General features: G+C 39.6%; 1 protein-coding gene across 1 annotated transcript; it reads left to right on the plus strand.

Moving 5' to 3' along the window:
- The first annotated feature begins 3,161 nt into the window (after positions 1–3,161).
- Positions 3,162–6,635, plus strand: LOC132924734 (zinc finger MYM-type protein 1-like). Its single transcript, XM_060989180.1, has 6 exons — positions 3,162–3,311; positions 3,465–3,551; positions 4,243–5,305; positions 5,420–5,948; positions 6,116–6,336; positions 6,397–6,635. Exons 1-6 carry the CDS (start codon positions 3,162–3,164, stop codon positions 6,633–6,635), a joined length of 2,289 nt encoding a protein of 762 aa, XP_060845163.1.
- Positions 6,636–24,537: the final 17,902 nt, after the last annotated feature.

Raw genomic sequence — 24,537 nt, forward strand, 5'->3', positions numbered from 1 at the left:
TTTGGATTTTTAGATAAGAATTAATAAGAATTAAGGCATCGCCGATGACCGGTTCTACCGACTACCACAAACTATGCCATAGTTAAGAACGCGCTGATTTAATATGACGGTGGCGGTGGCGGTGGCTCAGGGGCGGACTGGCCCAGGGTGCTATATACCAAGTAGCACCCCGGGCCCCCATTCGTATTTATGACCCGGGCCCCCGATTACTACTGTCGGGCCCTCTTTAATTTAATTCTTATAGTAATGTAAAATAGAAAGATAAATTATAATAGAAATCTTCAATACTGTTGTTATTATATGTATAATGTTAGATCGCAACGCGTCTACGTTATTAAAACAAATGTAGATAAAATAACTGCATAGAAGTAAAAACTAAAAATATCATTGAATCACGCCATCACGGTTGTACATGTTGATATTATTATGGTCCTACTGCCGCTAAACGCTGTTATGATTGTAATCAATAAAATATGTGGTTTATTTATATATATATATATTTTTTATGCTGGTTTTATTTATAATAATATGTTATAATTATATATTTTATATTTTAATAATTTATAAATACTTGTCATTTTTATTATTACATGAATTAACTAAATATGATAATGGATCATTTATCACATTCGTTTCTTTGAGCTTAGACGTTTTGTATAATTGTATTATTCAAGCTTTGCAATTAAAATTGGTAAGTAGGAAAACATTTAACATTACTTTATTATAATGCGTATGTATTTATTGTGTAAATATAATAAACAATTAGAATATTATTGGATATAGACATCTAGTACCATTTAATATTTTTAAATATTATTTTATTAAATAAAAATTTGATCTATTTTAAGGTATTGATAATTTTAAGGTATGAACGAAATGGTATATAAAGGACAAAGGTTAATAATATTGATACATATTAACATATTCAAAAATAACAACTTCATTTCTAGCTATTTATTATATATAATTAGAGAACGGATTTAAATGCTCTAAAAAACAAGAAAATGCCTTAAAAATACGATTTAATGCACTCGTAACTAACATTTTTTTTAAAAAAATTCTTTTAAAAATAAAAATAAATACTTTTAAGATTGAACAAATTCTTATTCTTATTAATTATTTGTTTAATTGCATACATGTATATAAATACCGAAGTGTCAATAATAATTTCGTTTGTAAAACCGTATTATAGGTGGCGACGCTATTATATATATCTGATCGATAAAAACATAACAAATAATAAAAATAGAAGTACGACACGGCAAAATAAATAATATTTTATTTTATTCTTTTATAATTTTAACTAAATTTTTATAAAATGTTTTATTGTTATTCATTTTTTATATAAAAATGACTTAAAAACATATAAATGTACTAAAAATGTCTAAAAAATAAAAAATAAAAGTTTCATTTTTTTAATTCCTGGATGTATGAAATTAATTTTTTACTTGAAAATGTTTTCGGATATTCAGAAAAAAATGCAATTTACATCCAAATCCGTTCCTTAATTATAATAATAAATATTAAGAATACGTCACAACCTCAACCCACGTCCCACATGTATTGTCTTACAAACGTAAACCATGGCAATTTTTTGTGCAGTATAGGATCAATTTTGTGTGATTAGCTTAAATATTAGAGTGAAATAACCTATTGGCTATTATCAAACTTAAAGGTAAGAACATTATCTGTGTTCTCTCGTCGGCTTGTTACGGTATTTTAATTTTTAAGTGAATTATGATCATTTTTAAATATAAATATTTTACACAACTTACTTAAAAATTAAAATACTGTATTACTGTTATTTCACTTTAATATTTAAGCTAATCACACAACATTGATCATTCTGAACGAAAATGTGTAAAATTATGTTTGTAAGACAAAGCACGAAGGCTGCAGGTATGACTTCCTCTTAAATATAGAAATATGAATAAAAATCTGATTTTACTTGTTGTATTTTTAATCGAATATAATTTATCTAATGCTTTATTAAGAAATATTTCAAAGTTTATTTAGTTTATTACAATATTTTTAATTATAAATAACGATAAATTAAGTCTCATGTCGCACTTGACTTGTTTAGTTGCGGTGCAGGCTCTATGTGTACAAATTCTTTTACTTATATTTTTTTACCAATTAATACGTGTTTACCAATTTCTGACGTGTTTTTCTACCTGTATTAAAAATTGCATAGTCTGTTGATGTGTTGAATAAATCATATTTTACTTGCCTTTAAAATTAAGATTACAGCTTAAATTATCAATTATTTATTAACAAAAAATAGCATTTTTTTATTTTTATTTAAATCACTTTTTAATTTTCATTTATTATAGAGCTATAAAAATTGATTATTTTCACAAATGGATTATTTTGTTATTATTCCAACACATTTATTGCTTATTTAACAGTTAATACATAAACATTTCACCAATATTTTGTCTTTGGATTTATCATTTAAATTCTAAAAAAAAAAAAAAATGGTTACATAACCATTATGTGGCAGTGGCGTCATTTGGGGGGGGGGCAAGGTGGGCATTTGCCCCCCCCTTGTCATCAGCGGGCCGCTGGCGGCCTACTATCGGGTCGGTCGACCCGGCCGGCCCGGGTGGGGTATATGGTGCTAGTTTTGGGCCGCAAGCCCGCAAACATGATTCAAAAATCATAAGCATAACATTCATTTCATTGCTAAATAAAATAAATAACGTAAATAATTATAAGGTATCTGACGTCTGTATTCTGTATGTGCAGATGTGGACAGGACGAGCGGGATACCGGGTTCCCGCCTTCACTGTGGGCCGCTGCTCGTATAAAATATATATTTATTAATATTATTAATTAAAATGTTATCGAATAACTAATAAGTATATAATATTATTCAGCATAAAAACCCAGATTTCTGATTAATTTAAAATGCATGACCGGCTTGTATACGTCCGGTCCGGGCTTGTTGACAACTCATTGTTATAAGTTTAAAAATAGAATTGAAAATAATTATTTTATGTTATCAGAGTGGGTATTTAACAGAGATTAGTAATAATAAGAACCTTCCTTGTTTATTGGTTCACTGTTCGACTAGCCATTCACGCTTGACGTTCTTTTCAATTTTATAATTTATACATTTCCGCATTAATTTTTACAACCTAATAAGATTTTGACTGAAAATGAAGAAATCTCTTGGTGGTGCAGCTAAGGCTAGGGAGAGGAAGAAATTAAAACTGGAACAAGTTGCTCATAATTGTTCACAAAACATTTCTAGCATGTTTAATGCTATAACAAAAAAATCTTCAAAACTTGAACCAGTTGAACCTCAGGTAATATTAATAAATTATAATAGGACAATTGGACATATTGTCCAATCTTATTGATATTATTATAACTTAGAGTACTATTATTATAGAGTAACTAGAGTATAATTAATTTATAATGTAAACTATACATAAAAAAATTTGGAATGTTTTTTATAGGGTAGTAAGTTTACACAACCTAGTCCTAATAGCCAATTGCAGCCAGATGAAGATCATCAAGAATATTTAGTTGATGATCCTAACCCTGTATGTAATGTTAAAAAAAATAATTTGTTTATTATATTATATTTAATAAGACAAATCACTGATCATAAAATTTTAAATTTTTTTATTTAATAGTTCTATATTTAGGTGTACATTTATGCTTAAATAAAAATAAAAATTAAATAAATATATTTAAAACAAATTAAAGAAGCTATCTATTTTAGATTGTACTTGACAGTCTACCAATTTAATTTCCATATTAGCCTGAAATTAAATGAAATCAAATTAAAATTAATATTCATGTTTTTGTGTTTATTTGTTTGAAATACCATAAAAACGATAAGATTGTTCATAAAAGTGATTCAATTATCCGGTACCTAGTGATTCTAATAAAAGGTCAATTTAACATTAGTATAACATACAATTTGGTTTGGGATTTTCATTTTTGATTCTAATAAACGGTTGATTCTATAAACCAGTGATCACATTAAGCGGAGCCCACTGTATTAACTATTGTCTATTACATTTTTTAATTTTCTTATTTACTATTAAAAATCAGATTTAAAAAAAGAGTTGCATTGAATAATTATCTGTTTTAAATGTTCTGTTATAAATCTTCATATATTTGGTACTAATAAATTTTTATTTAAGGAGGTACCTTTACTCTGTATAACCATATTAAATTCTTAACAATAAATAAGTGATCATTTGAAAAATACAATTACTTTTCAAGGTTCAATTACCTTCAAGTATTCTACAAGGACCTGAAAACCCCAAAGACATATCATTAACTAAAAGTGATAAACTAGTACAGCCTGAAATGATATTTCCTGCCATCAATGGTCGAAGGTTTTCTTGTAAATTCTATGAAAAGTACAATTGGATAGAGTATTCAGTATCAAATGATGCGTTATTTTGTTTCCCATGTCGTCACTTTGCTGCTAACCTGTCAGCATCTGGACAAACTACAGCTCAAAAATGTTTTGTCAACTATGGTTCTAAATGCAAAAACTGGAAAGAAATAACGAAATGTTTAGCTAAGCATAGCAGGTATGAAAGGCATATTATTTCTACACAGCGTTGGTGTGATTATCAATTAGTTCAAACAAATAGTAATCATTCGGTAGCAAACCAATTAATTAATTTTAGACAACAAAACATTAATGAAAATAGAAATCATGTCCACTTTTTACTGAAGGCAGCACTTTATTTATCTAAACAAGGTTTAGCCTTTCGTGGCCACATTGAGTCTGTATCATCAAAAAATAAAGGCAATTTTATTGAAATATTAGAAATGTTTGTAAGTGATGAGATGAAGTTACGGTTACAGTCCCGGTATGGTCACTATACTAGTCCATCATATCAAAATGATTTTATTCAAATTATTGCTACATTAACAAGACAACATATACTAGGTTCAATTAATAAATTTGGTTTTTACACTATTATGGTTGATGAAACAAAGGATTTATCCAAAAAAGAACAAATGAGTTTTTTGTTAAGATTTGTGGATAATGACTTTAACATTTGTGAAAAATCAATTGGGTGCTATCACATGAAAAATTCAAATGCTGAGAGTTTAGCAAATGAAATATTTAAAATACTATCAACAAATAAACTAGACAAAATGAATTGTATTGGCCAATGTTATGATGGTGCTTCCGTGATGAGTGGGGAATTTTCAGGGGTTCAAGAAAGAATACGTTCAGAAGTTCCTCATGCCATATATATTCACTGTTATGCCCATCGATTGAACTTATGTTTAGTTCAAACACTTCAAAATATACCTTATATTAGTAATTTTTTTAACACTATACAAGATTTATATAAATTTATAATGAACAGCCAGATAAGGTATGAGCTTTTTGTCAAAGCTCAAAAAGATAAAAATCTTGATGTTATTCATTTAGAAAGATTGATAGACACAAGATGGGCGTATTGGTACACATCAATTAAAAAAATTAATATGCGTTTTTCTGAATTGTTAGAAGTTCTTTCAGTTCTGAGTAATGAAGGTGATCAAACTGCAAGAGCTATTGGAATTTTAAATGAAATGTCTACTTTACCCTTCATATTAACCTCACTCTCCATGGAAGCTCTTTTACAAACAGTCCATTGTGCCTCTCTAGGACTCCAAAATTCCAATGTGATACAATCCGTGGCAGTTAATTTAATAAATAGTACAAAAGAGTCTATTAAACAAATGCACAATGATACTTTTTGGGAAAATATTAATAACTCAGCAAAATTAATTGCTGAAAAAAATGGAATAGCTATAGAAAATAGTAGAAGAAATCGAAGACCACTGACTTTGAATAAAAATCTTAATGACTTTTTTGTGCAATCAACAATAGGACATAATTCTAAACGGTGCATTGATACTGATGAAAATTTACAATCAAACAATCCAAAATATTTGTTTTATACTGCAATTGACAGGTAATTTGTACTTTAAATAATACTTTATATTTAATAAGCATAAACTTTTAACACATTCAACCGTATCAACATTTTTATAATTTTAACTGTTTCAAGTTACTTTAAACTAAAATTACACAGTAATGTATGGCAGTTAGTGATAATTTTGTACTTATTTTTGTTTTTAGATTTGTAAATGAGTTGAGTCAACGCTTCAGTGACTGTAATAATGCTATTGTTTTAACTTGTTCCGTTTTTCTTTCCTCTAGTCCTAATTACTTTAATCACAATTGTTCTTTTTTAAATACCTTCCTTAAACACTATCAACATTTTAACATTAATAGCCTCTTGCTTGAATCTGAATTTCAATCTGCTAAAGCCCTTATACAAAATTCTAATACAAACCAAAGTAACAACGATATTTTTTCTATTTCCAAAATTTTAAACAAAATTCCTAATGCTTTTCCAGAAACTTTAAAAATCATAACTATCCTCTTAACTTTACCCGTTTCAACTGCTTCAAATGAACGTTTCTTTTCTTCGCTTAAGCTTGTTAAAACGCATTTAAGATTGACAATGGGCGATGAACGACTGAGTGATTTATTAGTGATAGCCGTGGAGAAGGAAACAGCTTCACTGATAAATTTAAATCAAGCTGTTGATATGTTTGGAGCTATGAAAACAAGAAGATATCCTGTCACTGCCTAGCATTTAAATTTTAAGCAACTTTTAAAAAACTATAATTAATGATAAATATATAATAATGTATTGTATCTGTATGTTTTGTTTTATTTTTTGTTAACACCATTTAACCCACATTTGGTGCAAATAGGACATAAATTGGGGTAAAATTCCCCTTAAAATATGTCATCATATAGTAGTTAATAGCATTGAGTATACCTATATTGTTTACTCAATGCTTAATAGTTAATACTAAATACTTATAGGTAATATTGGGTATCCCTCTACATATTATATTTTATATACCTATGTATTAATTACAGTCATTGTTATCTTTCAAAAATGTGTGCTATTTATGCCTAGAGTAACCACAGTTATCTCAGATAACCAACTTGTATGTATAATGTATATAAATACAAGTAATATAACTATGTAAGAAGGCTGTTTGTATTGAGATAAAAATGTAATTGTTAGTGAGCGGTTTTTTTTTTTTAATTATGGGCCGGTCAAAACTTTGCCCCCCTTTCAAAACCTGAAATGACGCCACTGTTATGTGGGCTTTGCTAAGATTCAAATATTTGTGAATTTTATTTTGTAAATTAGTATATCTTGTATTAAAAATTAATTTTCTACTTATCTATATTTATTATACATTTTCAAGTTGAAGTATTCTATTAGATACCTATATGGGCATATGGTCATGTATAAATACCTACTAAATCAAAATAAAGTTAACCATCTCATAACATTGCAAATTGTTATTCAGAAGAATTAATTTTACTTTGTTATTTTTAATAATAAAGTGAAATGACTTTGTATCAGATTTAATTCAAACATCTTTATTTGTTAGTTCATTATGTAACATATTTTTTATTAAACTAATCATGTAGGTTCATAAATACAAATATAAAACAGGTATTAATTTCAATGTTTGACAAAATTGAATTCTTTATTAATATTATTAAAATTTTAATTAGGAATACAAATTATTAATTATTAGTATTAAGAAAACAAATTCATTATTAATTAGTTAATAACTTAAGAGTTAAGGGCAACATAAGAATAGAAAATTACCTAATAGCTATTGTTGCTTATATGTTATATTATAGAAATAGGGCAGGTATATATGTTTTTATACTTCATGAAGTAGAGCTATACTAATGAATTTGCTATCTGTTGGTATATGTATAGACACTTATTTTTTAAACAGTCCAAAAAGTCAATTAATTTAGTATAATTATAAATATTGTTGTTAATATAAAACGATCTTATTAAACAAATTTAAATAATATTTTGATACATAACACAATAATTTAATGGAGTTACAATAAAATGTATTTGCTTATTTAAATTTTTAATAATTTTGTTAACTTAAACTATTTGATTGTTTTTGAAATTAAATATTTTCCCCGAATATTTTTGAACTTACTGATAACTGATATATTATATGTACTTAGATACTTAAATAGTTAGATATACTACTATAGTAGATACCATATTAAAAAAGTAAAGAACATTTTATGAACTCAGAATAACTACAATTTTTTTTCGCTTAGTTTTGTTTCAAATTTGACATGGAAGGCAAAAAAAAATCATCATACCAACACATTAGTAGCAACGCTAAAAGGAAAATGCGTGAAAAAAAAGAACTTGAAAAAGTAAAAAATAATCCTAAGCAGTGTAAACTTAATTTTAACCTAACAATAGAAAAACCACAAAATGTTTCTGTTTCTCCAACTACTAACTTAAGTACTTCCGAATCATCTTCAAAATCGCTCCCCTATTCTGAAACTAAACCTTCATCAAATTTATTACCACATATTACTACGTTAGAATCAAATTCAAAAAGTAACTCAACTTTTATTTCGTCACCAGCAAAGATGTTACCACCTCAAATTTACACATTAGAGCCATTGCCTAAAATAAAAGCATTTGATATAACTTTTCATGTAGAGTCAACAATATTAACAGAATCCATACACACGACATTTCAGTTCAAACTTATATACAAGCGTCGTCAAAAACTGGTATTCGAGATTTACTAAATACCGAAAGGCGTACAAATGTGGCAAAAAATCGGGAAATAGTCAAAAGAGTAATTGATGTAATTTTATTTTTAGCAAAACAAAGCCTTGCTTTTCGAGGAAAACGAAATGAAAGTTCCTTAAATTTTAACATGGAACATTTAAAAGATTTAGACATTACAACAGGAATAAACATTAATAGAGGAAATTTTATTGAACTTATAAGATTATTATCAAAATACGACCTTGTCTTACAAAATCACCTGGAAAGTGCTGAGAAAAAAAGTAAAAAACAGAAATTAGAAAACAATTTTAAAACTGGAAGAGGAAGTCGCATAACTTTTTTATCAAAAAATACAGTAAACAAATTACTTTTACTAATGAGTTCAAAAGTGAAAGAAACCATTTCGACTCAACTATCTTCAGTGAAACATTTTTCTCTGGAAATTGATTCTACTCAAGATGTAGCAGTGATAGATCAGTTATGTATTTGTTTGAGGTATGTATTTAACGGTAAAGCTGAGGAACGTGTTTTAGCATTAATACCACTAGATTCAGGAACAGGTGTTCACCAATTCACAAAAGTAAAGGAAGTGTTAGTAAATAATAATATTGATATTCAACATTTAATAAGTGTATCATTTGATGGAGCGGCTAATATGAGTGGCCACTATAATGGCGTTAGAGCATTTATCCAAGAAGAAATCCCACAAACAGTATACACACATTGTCATGCACATGCTTTAAATTTGGTGATATCAGATGCTTCTAAATGCTGTATCCAAGTACAAGATCTATTTTCCCTTTTAAAACTTACTACTGCATTCATAAGCCGGTCATATAAAAGAACAAATTTATGGAAAGGATTGTTATCTACTAAAATTGGACCAGAAAGACTTCGAAAATTACAGAAAGTTGGAGATACCCGTTGGAATAGTAAAGATGCAGCTTTACAAGCAATATTCCATGGTTTTTATGAAGATCACAATAAAAGAGACAGATTTGCCATACTTCTTGAAGTTTTACACACACTGGGTTATGATACTTCAACTGACAGTGATACTCGATCGGAAGCCCGAGATTTGCTAGTTAAATGGTGTTCTTTTGAAACTATTATGACAGTTTGGATATTCCTGAATATATTCTGTATTACAACGCCAATTTCCAAGTATCTTCAGTCAAAAGGTTTAAATTATTTGTCAGCTTGGAATCAAATTGTAGCTTTTAAAAAAGAGTTGAAAAAGATATCGACAAATGAATATTTTCAGAGTATTTTTACGAAGGTTAAAAAGTTTATCAATATTATGGTTAAAAAAACAAACCATTTAAAACACGTGTCGATTGAAGAAGATTTTAAAATAAAAATAAAAAGAAAGATTAAAATGATGCCAGGAGAAAAATCAAAAGACGAAACATCAAATTTTGACAGTAAAGATAAATATCGTATAGAAGTGTTTCGAAATATTATGGATACAATTTTGATGGCCATAGATTTAAGATATACCGAAAAAAAAATCAAAACATTTTAATAGGGCTTTCTCTGATTTGTCCAGGACCTATCTATTTTGAAAACATATATAATCGTGTCGAAACATTTGGAAACAATCTAGAAGTTTTTGCATTAATGGCTAACGTTGAAGTTACTGAAGTTTTAGAAGAACTAATAGCTTTTGCTACATCGTATAAGACCATGATACCTCTTTGTAATTTAAATGACAATATGTCAGTTGAAGAAAAACAAGAATTGAGTGAATATGAATCTGGAGATGATGACTACAGCATAGTAAATTAAGGTAAATTTCCAAGTTCTATATAATAAAAAACATAAATGTAATTTTTGTATTACATTTTTATTTCAGGTAATTGTAAAAATAATGGCTGGTGCATTCCATGCGCATTTTCTATATTACACAAATATTATTACATGGGATCCTCGCCTTCAGCATTCAAGAACCTATATAAAATATATGTAGTTGCTATGACATTAGCTTGCACACAAGTCAACTGCAAGAGGGCCTTCTCTAAATTAAAAATTATTAAAACCCGTTTAAGAGCAGCAATCAATCAAGAGTATCTTGAAGCTTTAATGCTGTTATCCATTGAAAGTGATCTTATTCCAAGTAGCGATGAAACTATAAATTTATTGGGTGAAAGTTCTAATGAACTAAGTAGATTACTTTTATTTTAAAGTATTTAATTTTAATATTTAAAATATGATTATTATATTTGTATTATTTACTCATTCATTTAAATCTTTAGTAATTATATAAAGATACATTATACCCGTATATAGGTTATAGGTACGTAAGCTATATTATATTTTTAATGTTGTATAGTATATTTTAATTAATAATGTATGTTTAAAATAATTTTAAATATTAAAGTTTACTTATTAAACTATGAAGATGTATGAATAGAAAACATTTGTTTTTATTCATAACATTATATGGGTACCTAGTTTTTATGTCAAAATGTCAAATTTAAAACTATACATTTTGTTAATAATTGAGTATTCAATAAAATAAACGTATTCCTTTGAGTGAGTTGAAATCGAATAAAGGTCTAAGAATGCATTTACTCTAAACTACTTAATTTAAGTAGAATTGCAAAAAAATGTACGGGCCACTAATTATTTTGCACCCTGGGCCAAAAATTGCCAGTCCGCCCCTGCGGTGGCTAATCAAATGGCGTCAGAAACGTTTCTCTGAGCGCTTTCGAGAACCATGTAAAATCGTCATGACCCCCCTCTACCTTACCCAGTCATTCGAATACTACAGCATAGGTCGAGGCTGGAAAAAACTAAGCGCTTAACTATGTATATTAAGTTCCCTATACAGTAAAACATTTTCTTGATTTTTTTTTTAAAAATTATATTATTGTTTGTATGTATTTATTGTATTTGTTAATTCTTCTTATTAAATCATGAGCAATGACATTTTATATCACCTAACTCTTTCTTTTTACTTGTATCTGGGCATGTGTCGCTTACCTCACTTGCTCTGACTGCACGCCACTGCTTCGCGCTGATAACGGCATCGACGGCGTAAGCGTATGCGCACAATGCGCTAGAAATATAGTTAAGCCTTACTAGATTTCTGATTTATTATTACGGGTTAATGAGCATTGGCGCACCCCCTCTACTGCAATTGATACTGCTTCAAAGTACATGGTAAGATAACAAATAGGAAACATATCTACAATTATCAGGCTATTTTACTACTGATAGCAGAATTTATTGTTTGTTTACTTAGTTGAGTGTTTATTTGAAATAATTCAAATTTAATATTCAATATTTCAAAAGATTTTTTTTGTGGCGATTCACTAGATATTTTTATTTTTATTAATCATTAGTTAGTGAGTGATTAACAAAATAATTTAGATCAAATTCCCTGGTGTTGGCACGAAGTTCTGTCCGCTGTTTCCGATGTCTGAGATAGAGACCGCTGATTTCCGAGGATTAAAGTCGTTTTATAAATTCAAAAAATATTATGAGTTAGGTACTTACAAAACTATGTTTCACAATCACAAAAAATGCACTTTTCTACAAATTCACTGCATTAATTATTATGTGTATATAATACTGCATTTTTAAAAAAATTGGATAACTATGGCATCTGAGTACATATTACTATTACTATTACTTATTAGCATAAATCTAATGTTGTTATTTTTAGGAGTCAAGTAATACATTCAAATGGTTCGTAACAGCCCGTTCTGCTATTGAAGAATTTGAAGACAGACATTTTCGTAAGATAAGAATTGATGTACCAAAAGAAATAAATAATATATTTGAAAAGAGGCGATTAAGAAGACAGATGAAATGGCAACATATCTTAGAAGAAAAATGCGAAGAATATGATGTTCAAAAACTATTACACAGGCTAGAAAAAAATAAAATGCTTAAAGATGAATTTTGTATACGAATTTCCGTTGCCTATTGCATGTTATCAAGAATAATCCATAACGCAGTGTTAACACCAGGTTCTGGTCAAATAAGTTTTAGTTTTCTCACATCGGACGAAGAGGTGAATAAAGCAATACGAATTTTCATGCAAGGGTTTGAAATGAAAGATCAGATTATTGAAACAATTTAATGAAACTTAGTAAAATTATATTAAGATCAATATTTATTAATTTTCATTTAAAATTTATAGACATATTCTAGGCGACCGTTGACCATGAAACATCGTCCACAGCTATTTTGTTCCTTAATTATTTTATTATATATAAAATGTTACTGATTTTTTTATTTAAAAACGTATTTCTCGCTAAAAATCGAAATGTGCACAAAATACCAAACCCAATATCATCAAACTTAATCTAACTGAAGCTGCTCCTGTCATCTCTGGTAACATAAAAAATTAAATACTTACAGAATTTTGTTATTTACTTGGAAGTCTGTCTCACTGTTCTATCCTATCGAACGTGCGATAACATCGCAAACTGTCTCGATAAGATCTCGCAAAAATCTAAATTTGTCGTACTTACGTTAACCTTTCCTAACTTGTGTATATAGAGCGTGCCAAATCACACATTAATATTTTTGTTATATTTGTTTATTTTATTTTAATATTTTAATATTGTGATTTGTGACTTGTAAGTCTCAAAATCTTAAGATTACGACGAAGCGCTATCAGCCATCTCGTCCGTTTTGTCTTTCTTTGTCCGTCGTTGTGTAAGGCCGTCGCGAATAATATTATTATACTTACGCGAATCATCATATTTTATATTCTACTGTCTGCTCTTCACCGACCTGTCTGTCGTATGTACGTTTCTTACGTAAAGTTATGCTTATATTAACGAGCGCTCGAGGACTCGATCTCAGTGTGTAATATTAATACTAAAGATCAGGGTTACCTTATTTAAGTAAAGCACATAAGTATAAATAGTATAACGTATATTATTAGTATAACAGGCAATTATTAGATGTATCAAGGGATATTGTATGATGGATTTGTATTAGATATATATAAATATGAATAGGGTTATTAACCCGAGTAGATGTGGACGTGCCGCGAGTGTGGATATTCAATATTGGTCGTACTGGCCGTCATGGAGTCGTCTACGCTGTCATGTTCCTCTCCGTGTCACACACTCCCGTCAAACACACATCGGTCATAATTATATATATCGCCGGGTGCCCCAAAACCCTTGGTCAGCAGTAAGCCCTGCTCGCCATTTTCATGCTCGGCATATTAGCAGCGCGTGCCCTACTTAAGAAATAATATACGATGTCGATAAAAAGCAAACGGCGAAAAACTTTTCACGGAATCATGCGGCAACAATATTTAATATACCTAATATCAGGGGCGGACTGGGCCGGTCTATGTATTTATTATTTGGGTATTTTTATTATTGGATATATTATGGAAGTGGTGAAAGATAAAAAAACAGCATGCTTATTGTGGTATTTAGTACAGATTATGGAAAAATTACTAGACAAGAGCATTAGGCTTATAGAGGATTACAATATTATATATTTTGATAAATAATAAGGTTATGTTATGTTAGCTTAGGTTAGGTTCCCCCCCGACGGAACCCACCTTGTCGTGGTGGGGGGGCTCACGGGCCATTCACTTGGTCCATGCTAAGAGGTTCCACCTATAGCACCGACACTTGCCTTAGGTGGCTGGTGTCGGATGGTCTGGCCCGCCTGCCATACAACGGCAAACGGACCGAGCCGACTCAGACCTAACACGTTGGGGCTGGCAGGACTGGTTCTCCTGCTACCTACAGCAAATGGACTCAGAATGAAAACTGTAAACCCACCAGCAGATCTGGCCCATACCTAACCCGTTGGGGCCGGAAGGCCTGGTCCACCTACTACCATAAGCAACCGGACCCAGAAGGAAACTGGAAAACCACCTCGTGTCGGGTCAGACACCCCTGGGGGGCAGGTACACACTCGCGGTAGTGACGCAGCTTAAAAATGTTAGGAATGCAGAACCCCGCAGACAGGTTCGTCCAGGAAATGCGGGGTAGGTTAGGTTAGGTTACAACTCCTCTGCAGTTCCAGTACGTTCGCGGGAATGTATTCCAGTGTCCTGCTCCACACTGGTGCCCCGTACAGAAGCACCGAGTGTACTACACTGCACAGGAGCTTCCTCCGAGCCTGTCTAGGGCCGCCAAGGTTTGGCATCAGTCTTCCGAGGGAAGTCATTATGCCCTGTGCCCTCGCAGCTGCATGCTTCATGTGCTCCTTGTACAGCATGGACCGTTCGATAATGAGTCCTAAGTACTTCGTCTAAGGCGAGTCGGAGGGGCATGTCCCTCTAACGAACCAACAACGTTGTAATGTTATGATTTAATAAATTATGTGGCACGGGAGGAAGTATTGCTCATAGCTTTTCCTTCCCGTGTTGCGATTAATAATAATAATAATAAAAAAAAAAAAGGTTAGGTTAGGTTAGGTTCAGTCGTGTACGGTCGTCAGTCAGTCGTGTACGGTCGTCAGTCGTGTACGGTCGTCAGTTGCTTACGGTCGTCTAGTTGCGTACTTAAGTGCTCCGCTATTATCTTAGTTGATAATATCTTAAAGCGTTATCGGTCTCCGACCTGATAGTGATACAATCCTGGTCACCCAGCGGTTCGGTCAGTTTTTTTCGTGATATCTCGGCCGGGTTTGCTCGGAGAGCCTCGGGAGCAAAAATTTGCCCCCCCGACATCCCAAGATCAACACCGATACGTCAAAGAAAATCCGAACACTCTAGCCCTATCCAGGGCTGAGCTTTAGGGCTCGAAACCGGCAAGAGCCAGGGCTCTTGCACACAAAGTCCCGCCAATACAGGGCCGCCCCGCGGTCATAGCCCCACTCGCGGACATATCCACCTAGTCGCGCAAGGGACATTCAAGCGAAAAACCCTTCCACAGAGGATATCTCGGCCGGGTTTGATCTGAGAGCTTCGGGAGCAAAAATTTGCCCTGCCCAAACCGTCTGACCTACCACGGACAGTACCGATACGTCAAAGAAAACCCGAACCCTCTAGCCCTATCCAGGGCTGAGATACAGGGCCCAGAAACCGGCAATCCGCCAACAAACGGAAAACAAAAACACAGAGACAGAGGGGACGCCCAAGATGTCGGACCAAGAATGGGACGACAGTCCGGAGGAGATCACGGACGTAGAGATGATGTCCCCCACCAGTCGTTACTTAGTGACGGGAAAACTCGACCCTTCAATAGAAATGCTCGGCAAAAGGAAGGGCGGAGTGAGTCCACCGGAAAAGTCTACCAAGGGCCCCGCTGATCTAGTGGCTAGCCTGAACCTAATGAAGGAGACCCTCAACTCAGCGGTAACGGTCACAAGGATAGAATCCTCCAAGTCAGATGTACCCCCAGGGATGCACAGGCTTGCGACGATCCTGGCTGACCTCTCTGCGGTACTCGATGGCATTTTGGCGGACAAGGGGAACCTCGTCTCCTATTCGACGTTGCCGTCTAAGAAGAAGTCAAAAACCACAGCAGCCGAGCAATCGGCCCGAAAGCCTGTCATGGCTGACGCGTCCACGGACACCATTTTGACGCCCAGCTGGTGGGACAGCGACAGCGTCATAGAGGCTAGGGTGGCCTCCAAACGCAAGAAAGCGGCGAAACACGGAGGAACGGGCATGCAAAAGCCAAGGGATACAGAGGCAGAGTCTGCTATGGAAACGGACGCGGAAAACTGGTCCACGGTAGTAAAAAACAAACAACCGAGAAAGAGAGCTTCGCCGGCCGTCGAGCCAGGCGCTGACCTTTCCACCCTGCTGGAAAAAAGCCCGCCTGGTACTCATCAGGAAAGGAGCAGATAAACCTCCCGACGCTCCATCTAGCTACAGACCGATCTGTATGCTAGATACTCCGGGAAAGTTGCTGGAGAGACTACTGTTGCAACGTCTCGAGGGTCACCTGGACGCTCACGGCGGTCGTAGAAGGGCGGCGAACCAATACGGGTTCCGAAAAGGAGTTTCAACGGAGTCGGCCGTTGAAAGAGTACTGTCCATAGCTGCAAACGCCGCGTCGAAGGCGAGGAACAAGGACCTCTGTGTCCTGGTGACGCTCGACGTTAAAAACGCGTTCAACTCTCTCCGCTGGCCGGTCATTGACGAGGCTCTTAGAAAAAAGAAGGTGCCGGAATACTTGGTGGAGATGTTTCGCTCCTGGCTCACAGACAGAAAGCTCCTGACGGGCGAAGACATGAACCCACGGCCTGTAACGTGCGGTGTGCCGCAAGGATCGGTGTTGGGCCCTGCGCTGTGGAACGTGGCGTACGACTCTTTGTTGGAGATGAACGTCCCGAGTGGAGTTCATCTGGTCGGCTTTGCCGACGATTTCGCCGTGGTGGGCGTGGCCAGTACGGGTCAGCTTTTGGAGGACGCCGTCAACCCCGTCCTCCGGGCGATCGACTTATGGATGAGAAGTAAGGGCTTGGAGCTGGCCCATCACAAGACCGAGGCAGTCATCCTGTCCAGGAGGCGAGCCTTCGTACCCCCTAGATTAGAGGTAGGCGGTCATGCGATCGAGTTGGTCAAGGACCTTAGATACCTCGGGGTGAGGGTGAGGTTGGACAGCAAGATGTCGTTCAATGAACATATCGCTTTCGTGGCAAAAAATGCGACGGTTTCGGCGACGGCCCTGGCGAGGCTTATGCCAAACATAAGCGGTCCCGGACAGTTGAAGAGGCGCCTACTGGCTTCGGTTGTAGAGAGCCAGCTACTGTACGCGGCCCCTGTGTGGTCATCCACAGTGTCGGCTTCTCGCAAAGCTACTCGAGGGTTGATACGGCCCCAAAGGGCGGTAGCGCTGAGAGTGATCAGGGCGTACAGGACGGTGTCGGACGAGGTCGCCCTCTTACTGGCTCAAATGCCGCCAGCGGACTTGTTGGCCCAAGAAAGGGCGAGGTTAAAGAAGCGTCGCGAGCAGCCCGCACCACCAGAAGGTCCGGTGATGTCGTTGGACGGTATGAAGTTTGCTGAGAGACAGACGACTCTGGAGTTGTGGCAGCGACGGTGGGCCTTTTCACCGAAGGGACAGTGGACGAGAAGACTGATCCCGAACGTGAAAAGGTGGGTGTGCAAGGTACTACCGCAGATTCCGCTTACGTTCAGAATGACACAGGCGCTGTCCGGTCACGGTTGTTTTCAACACTACCTAAACCGGATGGGAAGGGCTGTGAACCCGGTATGCTTGCAGTGCGGGTACGCAGTGGACACGGCCGAGCACACGTTGCTGGCGTGCCCTCACTGGGAGCCGTTCAGAGCCAAGCTCGTGGACCGATTGGGTCACAGGCTATCGGTGGAAGCGTTGTAGAGAATAATCTGTGGCCCGGCAGAATAGGATCTGCCCCCAGACCCGGAGACGCGTGGGTCGGCAATCGACGAGGCCGTAGAGTCGCTGAGATTGCTTTACAGAATGGTTGAAGGTCTGCTATCGGCAAAGGAGGATGAAGAAAGAGCTAGACAAGCCGCCGAAGAGGTGGGTCAGAACGCGGGTCCAGGGCGGCGGGCTTAGCCGGTCCGAGAAGTGGCACTAAAGAGCGAATGGATGCTGCGGATGCTGAAAGCAGTAAAATAGTGTTAAATTATGCTTCTTGTTGATATAGTTATTGTTTACATTTTGATATTTTTTTTTGCCGTATTATTAAGTGATATTGTTAATATTTTTGTAAGGAGGTAAGTCGGGGAGATTGGCCTCGGCTAACTCCAAAAATAGCTGTATTTATTTATTTAAATAAACGATGGCGGCCGGGAGGAAGTAATGCGAAAGCGGTTCCCTCTCGGTCGTCGATTTAAACCCGGAAAAAAAAAAAAAAAAGGTTAGGTTAGGTTAGTCCGGCTCCGACCGCCATACCGATAGCACGCACCCGTGTACCGCTCCCGAGCAGTTTTTTGTTTTCGACGAAAAATCTTAACCGATCTTCAGAGTTCAGCGGTGGCTGTTGTGGCGAACAGACGTACCCGCGTGTCGCTCCTGAGTGTGTTTGGTTTTTACCTGGAAATACACCACCGTTTTTCGCGCTATAAGTGTGAATCGTCGCGTTAGTTCGCTCTGCGTCGACCGCCACAGACCGCGTAAAATTCGGCTGCTTTTTCACGGAGAAATTCCAATTTTAGTGCTTTTCACGTGCATTCTGCTACCGTGTTACGCGTATCACGATATTTCGTTAAAAAGTTCGCGATCGGGCCGGTGTCGGTGTTGAGTCGGCCTGAATAAAACACACCACACCCTACCGAAGGGTTCGCGGCATCGCGCGTCTCTCTCGGACCCCTGGGGGCCGAGAAAACCCGCAACCTAAGCTACAGCGCCGCCCGGAGCTTTTTGGCCCAAGTGTTTGTGACATGTTCGCGCGCGGTGGCTAGAAAGGTGCGGCTCTAGCAGACCTTTCCACGGACACCTCGTCCGACAAATTCCGACAGTCCGCTGGTGAGTAATTTAAAGTTTTACTTTTCCCCTATCCTTTTACACGGCCGCCCAAAGCCGCCCGGGCGAAAACGGAATTCCCGGAGTATCAGATGATTGTCGGGAAGATCTGATACCTGGAGGTAAAGTTTAGTGTAGGAGAACAGAAGACGTCGCGAGAACGACTGTCGTTGAATATCTGTCGGTACAAATAGTTCCCCGGCGGGAAAGTCGAATTCACCTCCACTACGGAGGTAAACGTTTTCGACTTGTAGCGAAGAAATCATAAGTCGGAGAGGACTGGGGTAAACGGTACCGACGTCTCCAGGGGGCATCGCTTATATTCCCCCCATCGGGAACATAAACCCCCCCCCCCCATTTCGGTTTTTCGCCGATATCTCGGCCGGGTTTGGTCTGAGAGCTTCAGGAAAAAAATTTTGCCTCCCAAGACCCTCTGACCTACCACGAGCGTAACGAATAGAAGCCCGCAAACCCGGACCCTCTACCCCCCCCAGGGGCGGAGATATACGGACGAAGGTACACGGCGCGACTGATACCTACGGATTCGGTCCACCGTAGCGCTCCCATGCAGAAAGGCGGAGAAGAGCTGAGGGGGCGAGGGTCAACGGACCTCCCCCTTGCCATGGACTCCTCGGGTGGGCCCACGTCTGCGACCCACGCGGGAACCCAGCAGGATGTCTCCGATTGCACGGAGAGTGGCAGGATCACCCTAGCCGACAGGCTAATTGCCAGTGGCAATAGCGTCCAGGCGTCGCTGTTAGACAAGGCAAAGTTGGATATGATGTCGGAGGAGCAACTCCGCGAAACCCTAGAAAGGACCGATCGAATTGAAAGGGATTGGTTCGACAGAGTTGGCAGAAGGCTTAACTCCATGCTCGAAGCTGTAAGAGATGCCAAGAATGTGGCAAAAGCGGTGCAAACAGAAATCGCCGAGGCAATAAAAGCCTTTAAACAAGCCATGAGCGCACGCAAACAGCGCCAGATTGTGGCAGATAAGCTGAAGGAAATACCAGACGGCGGACGGACAGGCGTGGCAAAGAGCACTGTGGACATGGTTGCTGAACCTTCAAACGTAGGCTCTACAAAATCACTTCTCGAGGATATTGTCTTAGAAATGAAGGCCTTGAGGCATGATGTTAACGACATCCGTTCGGCCCAAAGTCTTGGTGGCGGCGACGCCGTTAAAGGCGGAACCTGGGTTGAGGTTGTGAAGAAGGGGAATGCCAGCAAGGTCAAGGGCCCAGCCACAGCCCAACCGACTAAAGCGCCCGAGGCGACGAAACGGCCTTCCAGACCCACCGTCAGGCAACGCCCACCGGCTATTCTGATTAACACTTGTACCTCGGACTTCCCGGAATTATTGAAAAAGATTCGCGGTGGTGCGAACCGCGAGGTCATAGGCGAACACGTTGTTGGGATGAGGAAGACAAAATCAGGTAGCTTGTTGATGGAACTGAAAGGCGACCAACAGCAGATTGAAGCAGTTCGCGCCGAGGTCTCGAGATCAGCTGGCGCAAATGTTGAAGTAAAATCTCTGCAGCAGAAGACTATGGTGGAAATAAGGGACCTGGACCAATGGTCCGACGGCGAGGAGGTTGCTTGCGCCGTTGCGGCATATACCAGCGTCAGTCGCGACACGCTGAAGGTCGTCAGTGTTACTAAACGGTTCGGCGGTACACAGGCGGCTCTGGTGATGGTGCCTACGGCAGCGTGCCAGAAGTTGCTAGCGCACGGCCGCATACGGGTCGGCCTAGTCAATTGCAGGGTCAGGCAGGGCCAGATGAGGGTTCGGTGCTTCCGCTGTCTCTCTTTCGGACACATGTCCAAGGAATGCGTTGGTCCAGACAGGAGCGCATGCTGTAGACGCTGCGGCACCTCCGGCCACAGAGTAGCGGGTTGCGAAGCCACAAGCCAGGAGGCGAAGGCTTTCGAGGCAACGCTGGCCGCCATCGATACCAGCCCTGTCAGAGTTTTGGAGGCAACCGCCGCGGGGAGTTTGAGCGACGCCCCGTCCAAATGATCAGCTTTTTACAAGTTAATGTGGGAGTTGGCCGGGCTGCGCAGGACCTGGTCTTAGCGACGGCGGCAAAGTTAAATGCCGACTTCTTGCTCCTGAGTGAGCAGAACCGGAGTGGAACGGAGCCTGATGGTTGGTTCCCCGACAGCCAGGAAAGGTCGGCCATCGTGGTCAGGGGCCAAATCCCTATAAACCAGGTCGGCCCTCGCGAAAGCGGCTTCCGCTGGACTGAAGTGCCCGGCCTTCGCGTCTACAGCTGCTATTGGTCCCCTAATTGCAGTTTCGCAGAGTTTGAAGACTTTTTACTCCGTCTGGAGCTGAGCATCAGGGCAGCAGCTCTTCCCTGCGTGGTGGCGGGCGATTTCAATGCCAAGTCGAGGCTTTGGGGAAGCCCGAATGATGACAGGCGAGGCAAAATTCTCGCAGATTTGATGTCCGCCCTGGATCTTTACGCCTGCAACAGTAGTGACTCCCCCACGTTCGTACGCGGTCAGTCGGAGTCGCACATTGACGTCACTTTTGTATCGAGTACCATTAGGGGCAGAGTGGTAGACTGGAAGGTGCTGGACACTGAGTCACTTAGCCTGCACAAATTCATCAGCTTCACGCTTCAATCGACGCTCCCCCGGCGGCTGATGGTAGACCGGAATCCAACTGGCTGGGCCACCCGGTCACTAAAACCGGAGCTACTGATGACTTCGTTGGCTGTCACCCATCTTCCGCCGCACGAACAGCTTGAAACAGCAGAGCTGGAAGCAGGTTCTCTTGTGACTTGGATAAAGCAGGCGGTGGACAAATGCATGAAGAAGAGCACTGCGTTCCCCGGGAAAAAACCGGTGCACTGGTGGAACCGCGAAATAGGTCAGATCCGTGGAGAATGTAACAAAGCGAGGCGTGTTTATCAAAGGACACGCAAGAGATTCGGAGAGGACGGCAGCCGCGTATCTCTCGAACTGTGGAAGGAGCTGCGGCGGTCCCTCGCGACCGAAATAAAGTCAGCCAAGGAGAAATGCTGGTCCGACTTAATCGCCATGGTTGACAGCGACGTATGGGGGAGACCGAACAAGATTGTCACGAGGAGGCTGCGGAGACCCAGGCCCATCCAGGGCATCGAACTGCCAGGCAGGCTGGAAGGCATAGTCAGCGGTCTCTTCCCCACGGTACCTCTGCGTGGATACGTTATCACCTACCCACGAACTTCTACCGACCAGGAACCTTTTTGTACAGCAGCGGATGTTGCCTCAGCTGCAGGATCTCTGCCCAATAATAAGGCCCCGGGGCCCGACGGTATTAGTAATGAGATTTTGAAGGTTGCCGTCAATGCGTGCCCGGAGAGCTTCGCGCACACCTACAACAGGTGCTTCGCCGAAGGCCGCTTTCCCCCAAGTTGGAAGACTGGCAAACTGGTCCTCATCCCTAAGCCGGGGAAGCCCCCCGATTGCCCGTCAGCGTATCGACCTATATGCTTACTGGACAGTTGTGGTAAACTGCTTGAGAAACTTATTGTAGCCAAGATAAGAGAGCACCTCGTTGGCGACAACGAGACCAGCGATAACCAGTTCGGATTTAGGAGCGGCAGATCAACCATCGGGGCCCTGGAGCGTCTGAAGTCGCACGTCCAGGCGGCGACGTCTGGGCATTCTGCCCATCACAAGCTGGTCGGTATGCTCGCGCTGGACGTACGTAATGCGTTTAATTCCGCACCATGGGAGGCCATCCTTGAGGCAGCCAGGTCAAAGGCAGTCCCACCCGGGCTCCTCGGAATCCTAGAGAACTACCTGTCTGACCGGGCGGTACTCGTATCAAGCCCCTCGGGCAGCTGCAGCTACACACACAGCATGTCTTGCGGAGTCCCACAGGGGTCTGTGCTTGGCCCAGACCTCTGGAACTTGTTATACGACGACCTACTGAGGATTAGGTTGCCGGAGGGAGTCCACCTTCTCGCTTTTGCCGACGACGTAGCAGTCCTGGCCACTCACCAGGTCCCGTTCGTACTGGAGGAGATGTTGGAGGAGGCGTTCAACTTAATTGAGTCCTGGATGACAGAGCACGGCCTACAGCTGGCCGCAGAAAAAACCGAGGCCATTGTCTTTACCAACAAGAGAGTGCGTAACGAGATCAGGGTCAAGTGCGGAGGATTCACAATAGAGTCCAAACCCGATATTAAGTACCTGGGGGTGCAGGTCGACAAGAGAATGACCTTCACGAAACATGCGGAGCTGGTGGCAGATAGGGCAGCGACAGCGGCCAAACATCTGGGATATCTTATGCCAAACATGGGGGGTCCTAGAGAGAAGTCTCGCCGCCTCCTGACTAGCGTCACGACCTCGAGACTTTTATACGCGGCACCGTTCTGGGTCAAAACTATGAGCGCGTATGGATGGAAGAAACTAGCTGCCGTCCACAGACGCTCCCAGCTTAGAGTGGCCTGTAGCTACAGGACGGTGTCTTATGAGGCAGCGGCAGTGATATCGGGGATTCCGCCCATCTCCCTCCTGGCGAAAGAACGAGCCGAGATATTCAGAGGCCGCGACAAGGCGGAAGCAAGAAGGGATCTGATCGCCAAGTGGCAAGTAGAGTGGGACAACGGCGAGAACGGAAAGGGCAGATGGACGCACAGGTTGATAGGTCGGTTGGACGAGTGGCTGTCCAGGAAGGCTGGACAAGTGACCTACCACCTTACTCAAGTGCTGTCTGGACACGGCTGTTTCGGGCCGTACCTGCACAGATTCCACCTGCTGGATTCCGATGCATGCGCACAATGTGGCCACGTACCAGACGACCCGGAACACGCTATTTTTAAGTACGACGCGTGGGCGTACTGGCGGCACCAGACATGTGGCGAGTTGGATGTGGAGGAGCTTCGGGTGGACAATCTCATCCATTTGATGACCTCGTCCCCAGAGAGGTGGTCGCAGATAAGTAAGTTGGTGACCAGGATCATGTTGACAAGGGAGAGTGAAGAGAGACGGCGCCAACTTCAATAGTTCTTTAAAAGTTAGTAGTTAAGTTACCTTTTTATAGTCGTAATGACAATTTTGAGAGGATAGAGCCTCTCATTTTCTTGTAATTTGAAAATAATTCGTTGTAAAGGTTGTGGGTAGGGGACTGTCCTAGGCCACAACCTACATTTTTGTGTAAACTTGGTTTTTTTTTCCAATAAACGATGGCGGCGCTCCTCCTACCCCCGAAGTAATTCCAGCGGAAAGTTCCGGGGGTAGTAGTTGCTCGGCCGATTATTAATAAAAAAAAAAAAAAAAAAAAAAAGGTTTAGGTTAGGTTAGGTTAGGTTAGGTTAGGTTAGGTTAGTCCGGTGCCGAACACCACACCGACAAGACGTACCCGCGTACAGCTCCCGAGCAGTTTTTTATTTTCACCGAAAATTCTCTACCGATCAGAGCGAAACTGATACCCACCGATCCGTCTCGTCACCGTTGTCAGCCCAAGACTTCGCGCGCCGAAATCGGCTAAGTTGCGACCGAGAAATCGC

This window comes from Rhopalosiphum padi, chromosome 3 (genome assembly GCF_020882245.1).
Source record: "Rhopalosiphum padi isolate XX-2018 chromosome 3, ASM2088224v1, whole genome shotgun sequence".
NCBI classification, from domain to species: Eukaryota; Metazoa; Arthropoda; class Insecta; order Hemiptera; family Aphididae; genus Rhopalosiphum; species Rhopalosiphum padi.